Genomic DNA, 23033 nt, shown 5'->3' on the forward strand with positions numbered 1-23033 from the left:
TTGTGGCTGAGGCAATAACCCTTTCCCCCCCAGCCCTGGGCTCTCTAGCCATGCCCAGCCCCCAGCCTATGTATTTTTAAGCCCCTTTTTAAAATCCTGGATCTGTCCAGGCTGGGTGCAGCCTCTTTTTGGACCAACTTGAAGACTTTTGTGTGCCTATATGCATACATCTCTGTATGCTTTGAAGTAATGCACGCATTTCTGAACATGAATGTGGAATTTTCCCAAGATTTGTTTGAGAATTTAACCTAAAATGTCGTCTTCCTTTGTGGGGAAACTTTGCTGGAATTCCATGAAGTAGTGACTTCACACCGTGTTTCATTTAGCAAATATATTCAATAATATATTTGTAATTAGGATTTGTAGGTACAACAATAACACAGATTAATAGGGCACATCTACACGTGTGCTTTAACATGCATTTGCCTATTATTATGCATATTAAAGTGTCACAAAAAATCTGCTTTTTAGCTAATGTTCACTAAAATAGGCTAATGTGCATTTTTCTAGTACCTCTGAGAGCCGCTCTAATTAAAATGCCCAGAGCATCTTGTTTATCAGCATCCCTGTGCTTCAAAATGGTGGCGGGGGTGCTTTATCTAAAGCTCGTCAGATGAACTTTAGATTAAAGTGCTCCTGCTGCCATTTTGAAGCACAGGGATGCTGATACACAAGATGTGGGAGGCTGCTGGAGTGCATAAGTGCCATGCTCTAGCAGACACAATTAATTGAGTCTGCTCTGACGTGCTGGAATTACAGCACATTGGAGCAGCTTCCAGCACATTGGAGTAGACACTCAGAGGGACTAGATTTAATGCGCATTACCTAAGGTACAATAATGAACGTGTAGATGCACCCATAAATAATAATAATAATAATGATCAGGGCATCTTCTGGTAGTTGTATCCGTTGTTTTTTAACCTTGTTTAATAATCATTCTCAAGAATTTTTTATTAATTTGACATTCGTATCACATGGAGAAAGAGTTTCCTTTTTCCTACACTCATACAAAAGGTCACAAAAGGCACATCTTCCTTTGAATCTTTTTACAGTGAGGTTGTTTCTTTTCTTTCATATTCATTTTAATCCTTTTTGAAATATAATGACCTGGCAGACTAACAAAGGCATTTCCAATATATAAGAGTTCCAGCTGGGTTGCTGTGTCAGTCATTTCCCTAATATAGTTTATATACAGGGTGCATTGGGTACCATAATATGGTATATAGAATATGTTATGATGTCCTCTAATAAATTCTTGATAGAAGAGTTTGGATTTTATTCAGGCAAATAACTATTAAAATTGGCTGTCAGAGTTATTATAAACCAGAACAAGTGATAAATTTAATTTTGAACTGCTTTGCCAGTGGGAAATCCAACAGATAAATTTTCCTCTCAGAGTAGCTGGCATTGAGTTGACTAACTCCAAAGCCCACTGAAATCAAAAGGAGCCTTTCATTGGGCTTTGGATCAAGGCCAGAGTGGAGAAAGGGTTCATAACAATAACTTGTATATAATGGAACAGATTAGTGTACAGTATATTAGGGGTTTCAAAATAAAAGTTTTCTACTTAAATCCATATCCCCAAGCACGTGTAATTGTTTGGGATATGGCATTTAAAACTATGGTATTAGTATATAAGCACAGCAAGCTTAACTCACTTTATAGGGGATTTTAATTATTTCTTTCAGTAAATCTGTCACTATGTAGGAGAGTAATAAATTTGTTTAAGTTTAAAAAGTCTCTTGTTGGCTTATATGATATTGGAAATATTGCTCACAGGACACAATTTAAATGCGTCATACAAGTTCTTTTGCTTTGTTTTTCAGTTTTTCATACATTTCTGGGAAACTGAATATAAGGAGAGACAGTGTGCATCACTGTTTTAGTAACTGAGACACGCCCAATTCAGTCTAAGAAAACAGTTGCCCTAAATCATTGAATCAAACAGGAATCCACACAATATTTGTGGTATGCCATCTATAATAAAAAGTAGCTGTTCATTATCACCACAGAAATGAAATAAGGAAAATATTCTTAAGAATATAGTTGGTTAAATTTTCCACTTTGTTTGAAAGATTTGCAATTATAGGTTATCGAAAGTGGACTCCAAATAACAGGGCAGCATAACAAATGGCTGGCTGCACTGTCATGTAATTACCTCAGATTTAGTAAGTTCTAAAAACACCAGACTTCTGTATCATTTCTCAAAGAGGAAATGAAACTACCAATAAAAAATGTATACTGGAGAGTTGTGACACAGACATTAGCTAGGTAGTATGTTGCACTCAAGTTTCCAAATGTGTCTTTAGGATACTGAGGAAAACTATTGCTTGGTAGTTCAATAGGTTAAAATATTTATGACTTTGTTTATAATAACTAAGTAATTTAATACACTACTGAAAATGTCAGTGAAAATGGCTGGAGAATTAATGAACTTAAGTCAAATTCAGACCTGGAGTAAGTGGATTCAGTTACATCAACTTCAGTGGACTTGTAGCTGATTAGACTTAGTCAGAATTTGGTCAGCAAATGCCAAGAAATTTGAGATTTCTTTCTATGATAGAAGTTATGTTCTAGTCAATTATGATATCTGATACATACATTCAGATAAAATATTTTGGATTACTTAAAAGCCGTGGACCAAATTCTTTACTACAGTAACTCTGTAGGAATAACAACAGAGATGAATTTGACCAAATTTGTCTGTTAGTCCTTTAAGGTCAAGCTTTTGATCCTTAATCATTGTGATTTCTGTTAGTCAAATTAAAATATCCATCTTCAATTGAATGAATAAATTTAAAATGAATAACTGAGCTCAGTTAGTAATGTTCACCCCAAGTTTCCTAATCAAAAGTTTAAATGGTGAAAAGTGAACAGGGAAGAATACTGGAGAAGGTGATGTTTAATCTTTGGCCCAAGGACCAGCAGTGACTTTTTTTCTGGGCAGAGCTACATTGCAGAGAAAATCTGTATTTGATTATGAATTGAAAACATGCTCCTTAACCAGACCCTGTTTATGATGCATTGCTTGAATTAACCCTGTCACTATGGAGAGGTGGCAGAGCATAGTCATCCCAGCTGCCTCCCACCCCTTGCCCTGAAGACTCAGCAGATCTGATATGCACAACAAGCATGTTTGACCTGCTGCTATTCCTTACGTGCTGCATCTGTGCACTAATTTCCACCTGTTACATCACAGGCAGAAGACAAGAGTTATACTGTAATGGGAGTGTACTATTGTGGGAGCTCTAAGGAGAGCAGTATGGAAATTCAACTTTTACCTGAACCTAAGGGGGCACCTAATAAAGGTAGTTCCTCTCCTCCTTACCCAAATACAGCCTAGGAAGAAAAAAACACCACGAATTAATTAAGACTCCCTGGGCATATCTACATGTGCATTGATGCATTTTAGTTAATGTGCATTAAATCTAGTATCTCAAGGCATTTATACACATACTCTGGGAGTGGGGGAGGGGCACTCTAATTAGAGTGGCTCTGAGAGCTGCTCTAATTAAAGTGCCCGGAGCATCTCATGTATCAGTGTCCCCGCGCTGAAAAATGGTGGAAGGGGCCCTTTAACTAAAGCTTGTCAAACAAGCTAAAGGCATCAGAGCAGCCTCACTGAACGTGTATAAGCACCCTAAATTATGAGGTACTACGAAAATGCACATTAGCCTGGCTTAATGCACATTAACTACAGTACACACTGTTTAAGTGATGCTTAATGTGCATTAGCCTATTTTAATGCTTGTTAAGTAAAAAGCACATTTTTATGTGACACTTTAATGTGCATTAAAGCACACTTGTGGACATGCTCCCTGACTATGATCTGATGTAAATCATAATGTCACGGAGTCAGCCAAAGGAGATGTACTATCTGGATGTATGTGGAATATCCCCCATGCCTGTAGAATCTAAGCAGGGGACTTTTGGGTGGCACAATTGTAATGATGGGAATCAGTAAATACAACCCAATCTATTAGTGGTTGCTCCTGGACCTTTTTAGAGCAAAGTTTTTGGCCCCTGGGTTGGAAAGGTTCCAGCATGACAGAGCCTGCCCTGGGTGTATGGTAAAACTCTGAGCCTTTTCAGCATCATCCAATTTAAATGCCCTGCCATAAAAAAGCAGCAATTCAAAGATTATTCTCGCTAATGGTATTAAGGAGAAAACCATGTGAAATTTGTCCCAAATTAAGCCCAAAACTTTTAATGATTTTATATAGGGATTCCTTCCGACTCAGGCTCCTTTACTCATCACATTATTTGCAAGCTCCCTGAATGTGGGAATCTTACTATGGAATCAAGTCAGGGTTGGCAAAATACATGCTATGCACAGGGTAATACTGTTTTATAAGTTTCTCTCACTTTGGCTGCCAAACCCAACTCTAACACAAGCACACAGGCACACACGGCTACAGTCCTTGATCTCATCCATATCTCTGGTACCAAAAGAATATGGTTCCATTCCTTTTCTCCTCACAGATGTATTTCCAACATGGCCACGATCAACTGTACATCTTTGCACAGGATCCCCAATAAGGTTAAGTCATCTCTGATTGTCTTGATTTTTTTTTTTTTAGAGAAGTGAAAAACATAACTTTATTTCCAACTCCTTTAATAAAATATTTATTCTGACTCTACATTGACAAACCTATCATAATATGGGTGTTGCATATCAAGAATTGCAATCTAACCCCCTTCCTCTTCCTCCTACTGCCCTGTGCCTTGACCATACCATGTGAAAGTAAACTATATGTTACTGCTGGCTTTGGAAAAGTGGCAAGAGTAGTTGTGGTATTTTTTTAAATACTAAATGAAGGATGAGACAGTCATGGGAATTGTTGTTCTGTGGTGGAATGGATCATGTTTTCACCGTTCTTAATATGTGTGCTGGTATAAGTACTCTTCTGAAATTATACATTTAAATAATAGCTAGAACTATGTCATATGTACTCTTCACTGTAAAAATAAGCTCAGCTCCTGATTTTTCTACCTATACGCAGGTATTTCATCCTTTAATATGAGCTCTACAGAGCCTAGCCAAGTTAGACTTACTTGCAAAGATTGAATCAATTCAGGCTCAGGCTTGTTGAATGTCTGTCCCTAGCCCATGAGTATACATGTTTCCCTGTAACTGACCCAACTGACTGGGAAACGATTGCAGAGCATGTTAAACCTAAGGAATATGACCCTAGACACATATGCACAAGTGTAGAAGCAGTGAGACTGCAGGCCTGGCTTTGCAGTGATAGTGCTCTTCCTGGGGTAGGTGATGATCAAACCCAAATCCCAGTCCCCCAGATAGCACTGTAGGGAAGACAGAAGCCCAGCACTTAGGACAAAATGTAAAACTCCCATTGACTTGGGTTTTTCACGGTAACATCTGCAATTCCAGAGAAGAAAGGAAAAACAGGTGAAAGAGGCAACAACAAAAAAGGAAAGAGAAAAGAAAACAGAAAAAAAGAAGCAGTTAAAAACAATGGCCCCACAAGTGACTGGCGTAGAAAGTTGAGGGACTACGGCAGTAGGGGTCATAATAGGTAGGATGGTAAATAAGAGACATACCAGCACTTTTTCATTTTCCCAGATTCATTAATAGCCCTAGGGCTACATGTACTATGCAAACACTTACATATGTACTCATATTAATAACAGTGAACACTGTCTATTCAGGCTGTTCATTTTAGTACTAAGAACTATACATAAACCTGCTGCTGGCTCTAACTGCTGTCATAATTTTAAAAAATATAATTTTGTCTTGAACAGGTTATAGTGTTCATTTCACCCTTGGCCATAAAGGTGCATGATAGCATCAACTGTCTTGGATAAGTAATAGTTAGAAGAGAGTTTTCTTAATTATTTATTGTTCCTCAGACAAATTATTTAAATTTCCTTTTAGGAAATGTTGTTTTATTTGTTTTTCTTTACTATCAGTTTTCACTGGTTGGCTTAATTATGCTAGTGATGACTTGAAAATAGAAAAGGGAATAGGAATAATATGAATGAAAATAAACCTTTATATTGACATTTTTCTTTTTTAATGCTAATATTTCAATTGGAATTTTTTTTAGAAAATTTCTACAACTGAAAAACTGGTCCACTTAAATTTTATTCTTCCATTTTTCTGATCTTTGCAGTTTTGTTGAAAATATTCTTTTCCTCTTTTTTTACATTAAGTTATATTATTCAGTAATAAGCTGGAACTGGAGACCAGGTGAGTTCACGACAAGAGAAGCCATGTATTTTAGAAGAACCTGAAAAAGCTAAGTAAACACAACAATGAAATTCTCTGCTAACAAAAGGATAGTAATCCATATTGGAAGAAATAATTTGAATGGCTTATGCACATTTCTGAGTACTAAATTACTTTAAACCCCTCAGAGAAAAAGACATAGGGTTAATTGAGGGCAACTCAATGAAAGTTATTGCTCACTGTACTGCAGCAGTCAAAAAAGCAAAAGCAACAAAAATGTCCATAAAGAATGGGACCAAAAACATTTTAGTTTTGTTATGTAAACCCATAATATATCTTTGCCTTGGGATATGGTGAAAAGTTTTGGAAGCGCTACTAAGATTTGTATGTTTATACACTGGATATTCTGTTTGTCTGATGAGTAGGAACATTTAAAAAACGTGTGTAAAGCTTCTCCTTGGTTATTGTATTTCATGGTTCATTTTGAAGTTACTACCACAGGAAGAATGATATGATTCTCTTGTGTTAATATGGTTAATTGTTACCTATTGGGAAAGGAAGCCAGGTTTCAGTTTCAGTCCATTTTCTTTACATTTTATGTCAAAACTATTATTTTACATCAGGGCTTTCCAACTGGCAGCCCAAGGGTCAGTTTGTAACCCGCAGGCTCCTGCCTAGTCACCCTTCCCTGCAGTGTTCCAGCTAGCAGCCAGGGTCGCCAGGCTCCCCTTCCCTTTTCCAGCTTTTGTATCCTGTCCCCTTCCCCTGGGTGGTGTGAGGCAGTGCAGCTCACAGGCCAGGCACCTGGGGAGGGGACTGGGAGCATACATGCAGCAGTGTACAGGAGGGTTGCCTGTATGTGAGAGCAGTGGGGAGGGAAGGGGGAGAAGCAGCATCTGCATTCATTGTGGTGGAGTACAGCACAGTGGGAGAGGGAGCATCCATGTGCAGCATGTATGAGCACAGCAGGGGACGCGGTACACCCACGGACCTGGCCTGGGCGGGGGGGTAATGTACCTGGGCAGCGTGTGGCTGGGGTGGGGAACGTGGCCAGACTGATGCAGCCCCCAGTCATATAAAAGTTAGACAGCCCTGCTTTACATTGTTGTGAAGTCCAGTGAAACTCTTTAGCCTTACAGAAAGTTATTTTAAGGTATTTAGTGAGAAAAAATAAGGGCAAAATTAATTTGCCTAATATTTTGTATGATGATATGGCATTTTTAACATGGATTTTACTTTCTAGGCCCTTTACTATCCGCTTACATTGCAAAATCACACTCATTTACCATGTCAGTCCAAAGTCAGACAGAAGGCAGGGCAGACTTGCACCTATGCAGGGGGTCGGACTCGATGATCTATTGAGGTCCCTTCTGGCCCTAACATCTATGAATCTATGAATCTTATAGGCTAACTAATTCAGAGATGCATAAGCTGTTGTAAGCAGCAGCTTACTGCTAGCATGTGGTGAAGCAGTCTGTCACTTATGAAAGTTTATGCTTCTATGAATTAGTTTATAAGGTACAACTCTGGCCTGACTTCTGCCTGACTTTAGATTAACATGGCTAACTACCTCTTTTTGCTCATGCATTTTTTAAGGTAACACATTACAGGGAAAGATAAACCTCAAATCCAGATATTCAGCGAAATGTAGTTGTTCCAAGCTTTGTATAACCAAAATTAAGCATTTTTTTTTTTAATTATATTTTGGCATTTCTGTTTAGTGTGTGCTGGTCAAGGAAACTTTTCTATTTACTTTGTATCAATCCCTATCCCTTTTCACCTCATGGTCTTACCTTAGTGGTAAAATTATACAACTGTGATATAATAATACAACTAATATAACTCCCTGTGTAAACACTCTTACTCCAGAGTAGGAGTAAGTTTTTTTTGTTATAGCTTAACCAGTCTAGGTGTATTTCTGGATACATATTAGCTAAGCTAAAAAGAATTACTCATATTTCAGAACAGGACTGTCCATACAGGAAGTTATACAAATCAAACTTCAGTATAGCCAGGCCTCAGTCATAAAGCAATAATTGAAGGATGATACTGTTCCAAATCCAGGGCTGTGAGAATTGTGTTCCTGTGCAGCATAAGTTTGAAAACACCACGAATTAATTAAGACTCCCTGGGCATATCTACATGTGCATTGATGCATTTTAGTTAATGTGCATTAAATCTAGTATCTCAAGGCATTTATACACATACTCTGGGAGTGGGGGAGGGGCACTCTAATTAGAGTGGCTCTGAGAGCTGCTCTAATTAAAGTGCCCGGAGCATCTCATGTATCAGTGTCCCCGCGCTGAAAAATGGTGGAAGGGGCCCTTTAACTAAAGCTTGTCAAACAAGCTAAAGGCATCAGAGCAGCCTCACTGAACGTGTATAAGCACCCTAAATTATGAGGTACTACGAAAATGCACATTAGCCTGGCTTAATGCACATTAACTACAGTACACACTGTTTAAGTGATGCTTAATGTGCATTAGCCTATTTTAATGCTTGTTAAGTAAAAAGCACATTTTTATGTGACACTTTAATGTGCATTAAAGCACACTTGTGGACATGCTCCCTGACTATGATCTGATGTAAATCATAATGTCACGGAGTCAGCCAAAGGAGATGTACTATCTGGATGTATGTGGAATATCCCCCATGCCTGTAGAATCTAAGCAGGGGACTTTTGGGTGGCACAATTGTAATGATGGGAATCAGTAAATACAACCCAATCTATTAGTGGTTGCTCCTGGACCTTTTTAGAGCAAAGTTTTTGGCCCCTGGGTTGGAAAGGTTCCAGCATGACAGAGCCTGCCCTGGGTGTATGGTAAAACTCTGAGCCTTTTCAGCATCATCCAATTTAAATGCCCTGCCATAAAAAAGCAGCAATTCAAAGATTATTCTCGCTAATGGTATTAAGGAGAAAACCATGTGAAATTTGTCCCAAATTAAGCCCAAAACTTTTAATGATTTTATATAGGGATTCCTTCCGACTCAGGCTCCTTTACTCATCACATTATTTGCAAGCTCCCTGAATGTGGGAATCTTACTATGGAATCAAGTCAGGGTTGGCAAAATACATGCTATGCACAGGGTAATACTGTTTTATAAGTTTCTCTCACTTTGGCTGCCAAACCCAACTCTAACACAAGCACACAGGCACACACGGCTACAGTCCTTGATCTCATCCATATCTCTGGTACCAAAAGAATATGGTTCCATTCCTTTTCTCCTCACAGATGTATTTCCAACATGGCCACGATCAACTGTACATCTTTGCACAGGATCCCCAATAAGGTTAAGTCATCTCTGATTGTCTTGATTTTTTTTTTTTTAGAGAAGTGAAAAACATAACTTTATTTCCAACTCCTTTAATAAAATATTTATTCTGACTCTACATTGACAAACCTATCATAATATGGGTGTTGCATATCAAGAATTGCAATCTAACCCCCTTCCTCTTCCTCCTACTGCCCTGTGCCTTGACCATACCATGTGAAAGTAAACTATATGTTACTGCTGGCTTTGGAAAAGTGGCAAGAGTAGTTGTGGTATTTTTTTAAATACTAAATGAAGGATGAGACAGTCATGGGAATTGTTGTTCTGTGGTGGAATGGATCATGTTTTCACCGTTCTTAATATGTGTGCTGGTATAAGTACTCTTCTGAAATTATACATTTAAATAATAGCTAGAACTATGTCATATGTACTCTTCACTGTAAAAATAAGCTCAGCTCCTGATTTTTCTACCTATACGCAGGTATTTCATCCTTTAATATGAGCTCTACAGAGCCTAGCCAAGTTAGACTTACTTGCAAAGATTGAATCAATTCAGGCTCAGGCTTGTTGAATGTCTGTCCCTAGCCCATGAGTATACATGTTTCCCTGTAACTGACCCAACTGACTGGGAAACGATTGCAGAGCATGTTAAACCTAAGGAATATGACCCTAGACACATATGCACAAGTGTAGAAGCAGTGAGACTGCAGGCCTGGCTTTGCAGTGATAGTGCTCTTCCTGGGGTAGGTGATGATCAAACCCAAATCCCAGTCCCCCAGATAGCACTGTAGGGAAGACAGAAGCCCAGCACTTAGGACAAAATGTAAAACTCCCATTGACTTGGGTTTTTCACGGTAACATCTGCAATTCCAGAGAAGAAAGGAAAAACAGGTGAAAGAGGCAACAACAAAAAAGGAAAGAGAAAAGAAAACAGAAAAAAAGAAGCAGTTAAAAACAATGGCCCCACAAGTGACTGGCGTAGAAAGTTGAGGGACTACGGCAGTAGGGGTCATAATAGGTAGGATGGTAAATAAGAGACATACCAGCACTTTTTCATTTTCCCAGATTCATTAATAGCCCTAGGGCTACATGTACTATGCAAACACTTACATATGTACTCATATTAATAACAGTGAACACTGTCTATTCAGGCTGTTCATTTTAGTACTAAGAACTATACATAAACCTGCTGCTGGCTCTAACTGCTGTCATAATTTTAAAAAATATAATTTTGTCTTGAACAGGTTATAGTGTTCATTTCACCCTTGGCCATAAAGGTGCATGATAGCATCAACTGTCTTGGATAAGTAATAGTTAGAAGAGAGTTTTCTTAATTATTTATTGTTCCTCAGACAAATTATTTAAATTTCCTTTTAGGAAATGTTGTTTTATTTGTTTTTCTTTACTATCAGTTTTCACTGGTTGGCTTAATTATGCTAGTGATGACTTGAAAATAGAAAAGGGAATAGGAATAATATGAATGAAAATAAACCTTTATATTGACATTTTTCTTTTTTAATGCTAATATTTCAATTGGAATTTTTTTTAGAAAATTTCTACAACTGAAAAACTGGTCCACTTAAATTTTATTCTTCCATTTTTCTGATCTTTGCAGTTTTGTTGAAAATATTCTTTTCCTCTTTTTTTACATTAAGTTATATTATTCAGTAATAAGCTGGAACTGGAGACCAGGTGAGTTCACGACAAGAGAAGCCATGTATTTTAGAAGAACCTGAAAAAGCTAAGTAAACACAACAATGAAATTCTCTGCTAACAAAAGGATAGTAATCCATATTGGAAGAAATAATTTGAATGGCTTATGCACATTTCTGAGTACTAAATTACTTTAAACCCCTCAGAGAAAAAGACATAGGGTTAATTGAGGGCAACTCAATGAAAGTTATTGCTCACTGTACTGCAGCAGTCAAAAAAGCAAAAGCAACAAAAATGTCCATAAAGAATGGGACCAAAAACATTTTAGTTTTGTTATGTAAACCCATAATATATCTTTGCCTTGGGATATGGTGAAAAGTTTTGGAAGCGCTACTAAGATTTGTATGTTTATACACTGGATATTCTGTTTGTCTGATGAGTAGGAACATTTAAAAAACGTGTGTAAAGCTTCTCCTTGGTTATTGTATTTCATGGTTCATTTTGAAGTTACTACCACAGGAAGAATGATATGATTCTCTTGTGTTAATATGGTTAATTGTTACCTATTGGGAAAGGAAGCCAGGTTTCAGTTTCAGTCCATTTTCTTTACATTTTATGTCAAAACTATTATTTTACATCAGGGCTTTCCAACTGGCAGCCCAAGGGTCAGTTTGTAACCCGCAGGCTCCTGCCTAGTCACCCTTCCCTGCAGTGTTCCAGCTAGCAGCCAGGGTCGCCAGGCTCCCCTTCCCTTTTCCAGCTTTTGTATCCTGTCCCCTTCCCCTGGGTGGTGTGAGGCAGTGCAGCTCACAGGCCAGGCACCTGGGGAGGGGACTGGGAGCATACATGCAGCAGTGTACAGGAGGGTTGCCTGTATGTGAGAGCAGTGGGGAGGGAAGGGGGAGAAGCAGCATCTGCATTCATTGTGGTGGAGTACAGCACAGTGGGAGAGGGAGCATCCATGTGCAGCATGTATGAGCACAGCAGGGGACGCGGTACACCCACGGACCTGGCCTGGGCGGGGGGGTAATGTACCTGGGCAGCGTGTGGCTGGGGTGGGGAACGTGGCCAGACTGATGCAGCCCCCAGTCATATAAAAGTTAGACAGCCCTGCTTTACATTGTTGTGAAGTCCAGTGAAACTCTTTAGCCTTACAGAAAGTTATTTTAAGGTATTTAGTGAGAAAAAATAAGGGCAAAATTAATTTGCCTAATATTTTGTATGATGATATGGCATTTTTAACATGGATTTTACTTTCTAGGCCCTTTACTATCCGCTTACATTGCAAAATCACACTCATTTACCATGTCAGTCCAAAGTCAGACAGAAGGCAGGGCAGACTTGCACCTATGCAGGGGGTCGGACTCGATGATCTATTGAGGTCCCTTCTGGCCCTAACATCTATGAATCTATGAATCTTATAGGCTAACTAATTCAGAGATGCATAAGCTGTTGTAAGCAGCAGCTTACTGCTAGCATGTGGTGAAGCAGTCTGTCACTTATGAAAGTTTATGCTTCTATGAATTAGTTTATAAGGTACAACTCTGGCCTGACTTCTGCCTGACTTTAGATTAACATGGCTAACTACCTCTTTTTGCTCATGCATTTTTTAAGGTAACACATTACAGGGAAAGATAAACCTCAAATCCAGATATTCAGCGAAATGTAGTTGTTCCAAGCTTTGTATAACCAAAATTAAGCATTTTTTTTTTTAATTATATTTTGGCATTTCTGTTTAGTGTGTGCTGGTCAAGGAAACTTTTCTATTTACTTTGTATCAATCCCTATCCCTTTTCACCTCATGGTCTTACCTTAGTGGTAAAATTATACAACTGTGATATAATAATACAACTAATATAACTCCCTGTGTAAACACTCTTACTCCAGAGTAGGAGTAAGTTTTTTTTGTTATAGCTTAACCAGTCTAGGTGTATTTCTGGATACATATTAGCTAAGCTAAAAAGAATTACTCATATTTCAGAACAGGACTGTCCATACAGGAAGTTATACAAATCAAACTTCAGTATAGCCAGGCCTCAGTCATAAAGCAATAATTGAAGGATGATACTGTTCCAAATCCAGGGCTGTGAGAATTGTGTTCCTGTGCAGCATAAGTTTGAAAGAAAAATGAAACCATTTTCAAGAGCTTATCATAAAAATGTGCCTTTGGGCAGTCTTTTATCCCAGCCCAACTGAAGTTTGATCTTTTCTGACCTTTCACCTTTTCAGGTTATTTTCTGACCTTTTTGGAACCAGTAAACAATATCACCATAGTCCAGGGCCATACAGCAATTCTTCACTGCAAGGTAGCAGGAAATCCACCCCCCAATGTCAGATGGTTAAAAAATGATGCACCGGTGGTTCAAGAACCAAGAAGGATCACCATAAGAAAAACAGATTATGGTTCCCGGTTACGAATCCAGGATCTTGACACCACTGACACTGGGTACTATCAGTGTGTGGCAACTAATGGAATGAAGACAATAACTGCAACAGGAGTTCTTTTTGTAAGGCTTGGTGAGTTACTTCACTTTATAATGTGGCTATTATAACTAACTGTACTGCTTTATAGACTAGCTCTTAGTATTCATAATAGCAAAATGGGAAATTAATTTACCATTAAATGAAATCTCAACATAAAAGGAAATCAATAAAGCTATTGCCAGGAGCCTCTCTTTCAGTCCAAGGCAGAACTTGGTACCTATTTACTAGTAATAAATAAAAGTAAATAGAATAGCCTATAAATATTCTGTGCAGAGAAAATAACAGACATTGAATAAAAGGCCAGTCTAATTTACAAAAAGGTAAGGTTTCATTGTTTCAGGTTTGCACAGAACTGCTGGGCTTTTTCTACAGAGATGTCTGAAAAGAAAAAGAGGAATGAACAGCAGTTATCCATCTGGTCATAGTTGGGGAACAGTCATTGTTAGACACTGTGGGTATGTGTACACGTGCATTAGATCTGGGAGAAGTTTACTTATGGGTAAACTACTCTCAAGTAAACGCTCTTGGGTAGGCATCCATAAGTGCAGGGAAACAGGAGCAGATTTGCTGCTAATGGCAGCAAACTGCTCCTGCTTCCTAGGGCCCTGCAGTGGGCCCCTGCCACCACCAGGGGAAGCCCTAAGCTCCCCCAGGGTCCTAGCCCAGGGGCTGGCAAGGAGCACTGAGCCAGGAGACAATGATTAGTGAGGTTTACTGCACAGTAAGCATGTGCACATGTAGATGCACACACGTACTGCGTAGCAAACTACACTACTGCGCAGTAAAGGCCTCATGTAGATGCACCCTGTATGTCTCCTCCCTACATGATGTCTGCTGTCTTGAAGTGGAGACACAAAACTGTGGGGACAGTTTGCGAGGCACTTTTAATTTTGTTACGATGACTAACTCCACTGTTTACTTTATAGTGAAGCATTAAATACAGGGGGTATCACATCTTTCTTCTCTGGTGACAAAGGTCATGGGTATGCCCCTGTTGCATAATAAACTCTCATAGTAAGCCTCAGATGGGTTTAATAGGGCTTAGTAACAGATAAGTGATGTATCAAGATAATGCTTTATATTTCTAAGACCCCGTGTTTTAATAGCAGATGTGCTTTAACAAAAACAGTTCACTCAAGTTTCTGCCTGAGCTAACAGAAGATTTGTGCAACTTTTATATTTGGTTTTGAAAATAACAGTATGTAATTAGGTTTAGGAACTAGAGCCTTTTGTCTGAGTCTTGAGGTGAACCTTCTTTAAAGATATTGGCAGAATTCAATTTAACCTGCCAAATGACTCGTTAATGCTATAGTTGATAAGCAAAATTCATCAATTTTTGTTTCTTTTTACGTTTACAGGTCCAACAAACAGTCCAAATCACAACTTTCAGTAAGTACTTTTTAGAAATCATTTACTACATCCCTAATGATTTTGCCATGAAAGAATTTGGATCATAAATCCAGTAAACACTGCCTGCAGTCACCACATGTCTTTGCTAAAAATATTTAGTTTGATTGAAAACTCTTGGTATGGTTGAAGTTTTCTCAAACAAGGACAGCATTGTGTTATCATTGCTTTAGTTTAACAGAATTTTCTTGTGCAACTTGTGCTTGCATATTTCATATTTTAGAGGATCAAAATACCACATAGCCATGATATTGCTTGGCCAATAATCATTTACAGGACAAATATGAGAACAACTTGTGGTCAGAAATGAACAGATCAAATGGTTTGGTCACTGTGGTTGTCAAGTGACACATGACATACCATTGTAACTTGGAAAATTAAGTAAAGTTAGTTCAAATATTAGTCTGAGCAAGTAGGCAACTTCTTTTATTTAGTGTTTTTCATGATGGCTTGATTATTTCTCTCAGTTTTTCTGGGTTTGATCGGTTGCAAATGAGATTTTAAAAAATTAGCTTTGTTTTGCCATCATTACTACATTTGTTTGTATTAATCTGAATAAATTGTATAATTTCTTCAGGTAAATTCTGTGAATCTAGTACTCTGCAGCCTGATGAGTGTATTCTGGGAACTATGTGTATGTTTAAAGTCTTAATATAGTTAGGATAATTGGAGAGAGGAGAAATGTCACCATTCTACAAAGGGCAAAGTATAAACAAAGACTAGTGTTTTCTTAAATATTCTTGGCCTAACTATGGCCATTGAAATCAGTGGTAAAACTCCCATTGATTTTAATGGGAGCAAACTTTAGGAAATGAAAAGTACTTTAGGAAATCCCATGTAGAAATTTTACACTTGTCTTGAAACTTTTTACTTTTTAAAAAACTGAAGTGCTATAAGCACCATCTCTACCATCTTCTTGCACCTCCTTAATGCACTGATCATAAAACTGTTAATTAATAAGCCTACAAATGTAAAACATAGTGATAGAAGAGACATGTTCTCTCTCTTCTTTGTATGTGTGCAGAACAGATGAATGAAAGCATTGTCACAACCTTTCAGATGGAAAAATGAGATTGATCCTTCTAAGAGTACTTTATTGTGAAACTGGTTTAAATTGCACAGGACCATATTTCTCTCAAATTAAAATGAGCTGTGACCATTAAGAGTGATACATGGAAGGGTATATGGCTATATACAGAAATATGCATTTTAATACTATTCAACATCCTAGTTGCATATATTGTGTGGGCACCATTTTACTTCAGAGGAATAGTATACAACTGTTCTACTATGGGTAAAATGTTCAGGTCTCTGAAGGATGTACATTTTTAACCAGTAATGTATGTTGAAAAGAAGGGGATGATATGTGGACAGGAAGTGAACAGTGAAGCCCCAAATTGAATGGGAAAGCCTACAGTCTTGTGGCTTACATAGAGAAGAGTATAGTCTAAATGTAGGACAGAAAACAAGGACCTTCCAAACACACTTTTTGACACAGTTTCCTTTGTGGCCTCCAGCATCTCATTCAGTTTGTCTCCTTCAGTCCACCTCACTATGTACTCTTTTCCAGCCTCACAATTAAGTTGTGAGGATTTATTAAATGGATGTTGGTCAAATATTTGAAAAATGAAAACTACTGAATGTGAACATGGAAATAATAATTTATATATTTCTATTTTGATAATATTGCTATACCATAAATATATAAATTGATAATATATTGTCTGAATTGTGGTTGCACAGACAATCATAATAAACCTTATATTTCCTAACTTTTGAGTGCTTGACTCCACAGCCTTAAGTTTCTTTTAATGTGGATTAATAAAAAAATTAAAACATGAAAGAAAAATTCACCCTGTGGGGCATGATCACCTTCCCCTCGCCTTGAGATCAGCAGAATTAGGATATTAGATCTACAGCCTTGCACTGCTTGAGCTGATGAGGTTATGAATAGTGATAGAAATCTGTTATCTTGAATGTGAACCAGCACTCACTAGAAGGCAAAATATGTAACACATACCCAGTTTGCTGAACAGTTAAAGAATATTGAGGCTCGAAACTATGTTCAATTCTTGGTCCTGTAAGTAAGTTTATTGAAACTGTACAAATGAACTCCAGGCCCTTCTGCCCTTGTGTTCACCAGCCAATCAAATCCCCGACTCTCAAGCTTCTGCTCCAACTTTCTCTCTTCTTGATTCAATGGCTTATGTCCATCTTTCTTGCATTTATCTTTTCTCCTCTCCCCACCTCTTATCCCTGTTCCCGTCTCATTCCCAGGCCCCACACTTACTCCTGTGCTCTCTTCCCTCTTCCTTTGTTTCAGCCTTTCTCCCATACCTGAGTGGTACTCTAGTAGTAATCTAGTTTAACCATCAACCAGAAGTCTATGCCTGATCATGTACATTTCCCTTTCACTTCAGCACATTTCCCTATCTTATTACGCTGGTTAGAAGGTGTGCATTTAGATTACTCCACAATCTGAGTTAGGAATATAGACTGATTATTTTGTGTGGAAAGGGGGAAATGTGTGTATTTGCCGGATCTGGGTGGGAAAGATGCAAAGGTTAAGCAAGGAATTAACAAATGATTTCCTGACATTTCTATGTTCCTGTACATAGCATGTGCACCCGAATTACCTTTAACTAGATTAGTAGATGGGGGGTGTGTGTGTGTGTGTGTGTGTGTGTGTGTGTGTGTGTGGATGCAGGCATGCATGAATATTAGGGCTGTGCGAAACAGCAGCTTTCCATTTCAACCAGTGTTTCAATGGGACACTGTTTTGTTTTGAATTTTGTTTCAATTCGAAACAGGTGTTCCGTTTTGTTCTGTCGAAACAGGATCGAAACGGCAAAACTGTTTAAACGTTTTACCCATAGGATATAATGGAGATGGACAAAACAGCCTATACTTTGTCATTTCTGGCTTGATTTGGATGAAATGTGCAGGAATGGTAGCCCCTTCTGAGGGCATGAAGCCTGCCAAGCTTCAAGGAAATAGGTGCAGGGGTTTGGGGGAAACTGCACTCCAGATTCTTGAAAGTAAAATTCATGTCACATGTATGTGTTAAGCCACAGCAGGGTCAAAACTGCAGGCATGCTAGCCCCTGTGGAGGCCACAAAGCCTGCCAAGTTTCAAGGAGATAGGTGCAGGGGTTTGGGGGAAACTGCACCTCAAGCTGCGGACAAGCAAAACTCGTGATATGTGTGACACCGTGTGTGTTAAGGTGCAGCGGGGTGAAAGCTGCAGGCCTGTTAGCCCCTGCTTAGGCCATGACGCCTGCCAACTTTCAAGGGGACAGTTGCAGGTGCTTCTGGGCTCTGGGGCCCTGCACCTCTAGCTACTGACAGGCAAAACTCGTGTCATGGGTACTTGTGCAATTGTGTCTGTCTTGGGGCACGGTGGGGAGGAGGGGGAAACTACTGCAGGCCTGGCTGCTAGGCCCTGCTATGGCCCCAAAGCCTGCCAGCTGTTAAGGAGATTGGTGCAGAGGGGTTCTGGGGCCCTGCACCCCTAGCTGCTGACGGGCAAAACTCGTGACATAGGTACTTGTGCTAGCTAGCTACTGTGTTACGCAGTCAATCATGATTCACTCAGGGACCAGTTCAATACACAATAGCTAGCGAGGATAATGAGTTAATGAGTAAGGATTAACACCTACAAAACTACAGACTAAGGAGAGGAAAGAATCAATACAGAGCCAGGAACTGCTTCTGCCCCAGCAGCCAGGCCTGCAGTAGATTCCACTGCCCCACCCCGTGCCCCAAGACAGACAGTTGCACAAGCATCCATGACAAGTTTTGCCTGTCAGCAGCTAGAGGTGCAGGGCCCCAGAGCCCAGTAGCCCCTGAAAGTAGTCCTTGAATGCTGGCAGACTTTGTGGGGTCAGCAGGGCCTAGCAGGCCTGCAGCTTTCACCCTGCTGTGCCTTAACACACACAGTGTCACCCATGTCACAAGTTTTGCTTGTCCACAACTTGAGGTACAGTTTCCCCCAAATCCCTGCACCAACCTCCTTGAAACTTGGCAGGCTTCATGCCCTCAAAAGGGGCTATCATTCCTGCAAGTTGCATCCAAATCAGGCCAGAAATAACAATGTTATAGGCTGTTTTGTCCTTCCCCATTATAGCCTATAGGCGAAACGTCGAAACGGCGTTGAAACGGTGAAACGTTTCGACTTGCCTCATTTTGTTTCAAGGCTGTTTCGACTACATCTGTTCCATTTCGATTTTCCTGTTTCGACCTCAAAACGGGTCAAAACAGCGTCAAAACAAAACTGGCGGCGAAATTTCACACAGCCCTAATGGATATGTGCTTAGGTCAGATTCTGGTTCCTACTGTAGCTGCTTTGCATACTGGATGTGGCTGGGGAAGGTGGGATAAGACTGGGAGCTTTCTGTGTTCCAAGCATTCCCTTCAGCCAGAACATTGGATTCCACAGTCATAATTTTGTCATGAATTTATTTTAGTTCTGACTCCCAGTGCCTTTTTTTTTCTTTTTTTTTTTAATAAAGTGATGTAGCCCCAGCATATTGGCAAGGAGTAAGCAGGGTAGAAGGGGAGGGGGGGAAAAGAAAGAAATGAAATGGTGAACTGCCAATAAGGCTGAAACACAGGAGGAATCAGTGTGGAACAAAGGCCCCATTTTATTCATTAGCTCATTTAATTCATTCAGACTGAAGCACTACAGTTCCATGCCTCTTGGCATGAATGTTTTTAGGAAGGCACACTTCAGTGAGAACACTAAATCCAGTTTAAAACTGTGCCTCATTATTAAGGAATAAAACCTTTGTCTCGTTGATGCGATCTATGATGCAAGCTTTCCTTTAATTCATATGTGTATGCCAATGCCATAAGCAAGCCTGGGTTCTAGAGCAATCAAGTTTGTTATATATTAAGCATGCATTATTCATACACCTTTAATAGTCATGTTTGTCCGTATGAAAAGGCCTCCAGACCGTAAGAAGATGGAATCATTGGATTCTATTAAAAAATAAAAACCTAAACCTAAAACTGTATGTTTTAATTCTTCAATAATTTCTTTCTAGAAAACTTTTCAGTCAAATAATAGAATTCAAAACCAGATTGGCTTTAACTTTTTTCTTTGAACCTTAACATTATCTTTTAAATTCCAAAGAACTTTTCTAGAAAAGTAGTCAAAATATAAATCTATCCAGATTCCCACATCTTGTCTGTAAAACAGTTCTATTTGGTGATTTGTCTGATTTTTGATTTGTTGATTGATGACCTGAGTCCAAGCACAATTGCCAAACCATAATAGAGAAGTTTTTTTTAGAAACTGCTTGACTAGCCAAAGGAGGTTATCACATTTCTTGTTACAAATTATGGCAGTGTGGGAGGGGCTAGACTTGAACTCATTCTTGTCTACCTATTGTGTAATCTCATGATGTTAATGCTGTTCATTTCTGAAAAGGGATTAGAATTTGCCTTTCTAAAAAGAAGAGATATTTCAAACATATAAGACTTACCAGGGAATTGATCGCTCATCTTCTAGTGGCTACAAGAATTACAGTTGTGAAAGCCTGGAAGAAAAATGACAGTCCTAAAATCACAGATGGCTTTCAAAAAGTTTGGGAAGTGTTATTAATGGGGAAACTTACCTATCAAGTCAATGTTCTGCAGGGGAGAAGGAAAAAAAGATGCCTACTTGGAAATTTGGTGGAAGTGCTTAGAATTTGCTGAAAAAGAAACTGCTTCTGCCTTCAAACCAGAAAGTTGAGAAACTTTTTTGAATATTGAAGGAGAGTGCAGGTTCTATGAGCTAACAGTTAACAACAACTTTTAAATGAATTTGAAATTTAAAAGCAGAGATGGGTAGAAGATAGCCTTGTATTGTGCTGAGTTTTGAGCAAAAGAGAGGATGAATTGCAAAGGTTACATATAGAGATGAAGAAACACCATGAAACTATGATTGTGAAATGTAAAGGAACTCTCAGAGACTGAAAGGAAGAGACAAAAAGAACACAAGATTTCCTGTGGACATTAACTTGTGGTACTGATGAAGGATAAATAACCGTCGTTATGTATCCCTTAGAGTAGTGGGGTCAAATATTTTGGTAGATATGCTGCAAATCAGCCCCACAACCTCCCTGGCTAGGGACAGACATTCAAAAAGCCTGAGCCTGAATTGATTCAATCCTTGCAGGTTAACCTAACGTGGCTATGCTGAACAGGTGGACAGACATTCTCTCTGGACTGAGGAAATGCAAGCACATGCCTGCAGTGGCTCAGGCTAGAAACCAGGGGTCACTCTTGAAGATAGGCTGCAGATACAGGCAGACCTAGACAGGCTGGCAAGTTGGGTGGATTGGAACCAGATGAAGTTTAACACTGAGAAATGTAACGTGCTCCCCTACACACCTACAGGCTTGGCAGCCCCAATCTGATCAGCACTACAAATCAAAAAGGCCTGGGGGTAATAATAGGCCACACTATGAATATGAGCTGGCAGTGCGATGCTGTAGCCAGCAGGGCAAATAATACTCTGGTGTGCATAAATCAATCCATTTCCAGCAAAACCAAAGAAGTGATTCTTCCTCTGTACTCAGCATTGGTGAGACTGCAGCTGGAGTACTGCATCCAGTTCTGGGTGCCACACTTCAACAAAGACATGGAAAAGCATGAGACGGTCCAGAAGTGGGCCACCCAAATGATCAGAGACTTGCACGGCAAGCCATTTGAGGAAGTGCTGAGGGACCTGGGACTCTTCAGCCTGAAAAAAAGAAGGCCTAGAAGGGACTTGGTAGCAGCTTACCACTACATCAAGGGAATACATCAAGGCCTCAGCAAACAACTGTTCACCAGGGCATCTTTGGGGAATCCCAGGAGTAATGGCCACAAACTCCTGGAAGACCATTTCAGGCTTAACACTAGGAAAAACTTCTTCATGGTTAGGGTGTCCAGACTGTGGAATAAACTCCCTACAGATGTGGCGCAATCACCTACCCTGGAAATCTTCAAGAGGAGACTGGGTCATCACCTTGCTGGGGTCACCTGATCACAGTTGTCTTTCCTGCCTAGTGCAGGGCTGGACGTGATGATCTTCTGAGGTCCCTTCCAGCCTCACAATCTATGAATCTATGAGAGCCTGCCTCTGGTTCATGCAGACAGAATTCAGTCCTGACTCTGGAAAAATCTCCCTCTGCCTCTACCACTCTTTATTCTGCCTTCCCCAACAATGTGTGTGGTTTTTGGGGGGGTGGGAGGCAGGGTTATGAAAAAATATGGTAGTTTTTTCTTTTGCATTTTTAAGTCAAATGCTTAAGGTTGCAATCAAAGCTTCTGTGATTGAACTTCCTAATTGATTTTGTGGCTGGAATCCTTTCTGTGTGAAGAAGGCATCCTCGTCACTTCACTATACGGAAGAGCTAGTGAACATTGAGGTGGTAGAAGGTACATTTTCAGCTATCTGTCATCTCTGGAGTTTCTTGAAAGCTGGTAGGACCTCAGCAACAAGTAGAGAGTGGGGAAGGCCCACCAACTAATGTAAGGAGGGAGAAATAATGAGGAAATTGTATGCTTATGAAGTGTAGCAGCGGAGAATAAGCAAGGGGTCATTACTAGGACTTGACCTCTTATGTGATACTAGCCAATCGCCCATCAAGAATGATGGGGGAGGGAGCAGGGAGGGGGATGGAGCCCCGTGTCGTCATCCCCCGCTGTCCAGTCCCACTCCCCCCTTCCTTCCTGATGCTTGGGGTCCGGGCCACTCCCCCATCCCTGCTGCAGCGGCAGGGGGAGGGGAGGAGTGGGCCTAGGCCCGATGCAGGGGAGGACCAGGCCCAAGGGTCGGGAGAGGCTGAGCCGGGGTGGCGGGGAGCAGCAGGCCCAGGCCAACCCAGCGGTGGCTGGGGGACGGGAAGAGCAGGCTTGGGGCAGAGGGGGCGGGAAAGGAGTAGGCCCAGGCCCAAGGTGGGGAGGAGGCTCACTCCTCCCTTCCCCCAGCTGCTGCTGTGTTGGGCCACGTCCACTGCTCCCCCCCCCCACCCCCGCTCGGCCGCCTTTAC

The 23033-nt window shown here is 40.0% G+C and overlaps 1 protein-coding gene across 1 annotated transcript in view; it reads left to right on the top strand.

Moving 5' to 3' along the window:
- Positions 1-23033, top strand: part of ROR2 (receptor tyrosine kinase like orphan receptor 2) — a 73961-nt gene that overhangs the window by 13584 nt on the left and 37344 nt on the right. Inside the window, 2 exon segments of the mRNA XM_006037975.3 lie at positions 13349-13636; positions 14962-14992. Coding sequence (XP_006038037.1) covers positions 13349-13636; positions 14962-14992 — 319 coding nt within the window.

The sequence above is a fragment of the Alligator sinensis genome, unplaced genomic scaffold, assembly GCF_000455745.1.
Source record: "Alligator sinensis unplaced genomic scaffold, ASM45574v1 scaffold1505_1, whole genome shotgun sequence".
NCBI classification, from domain to species: Eukaryota; Metazoa; Chordata; order Crocodylia; family Alligatoridae; genus Alligator; species Alligator sinensis.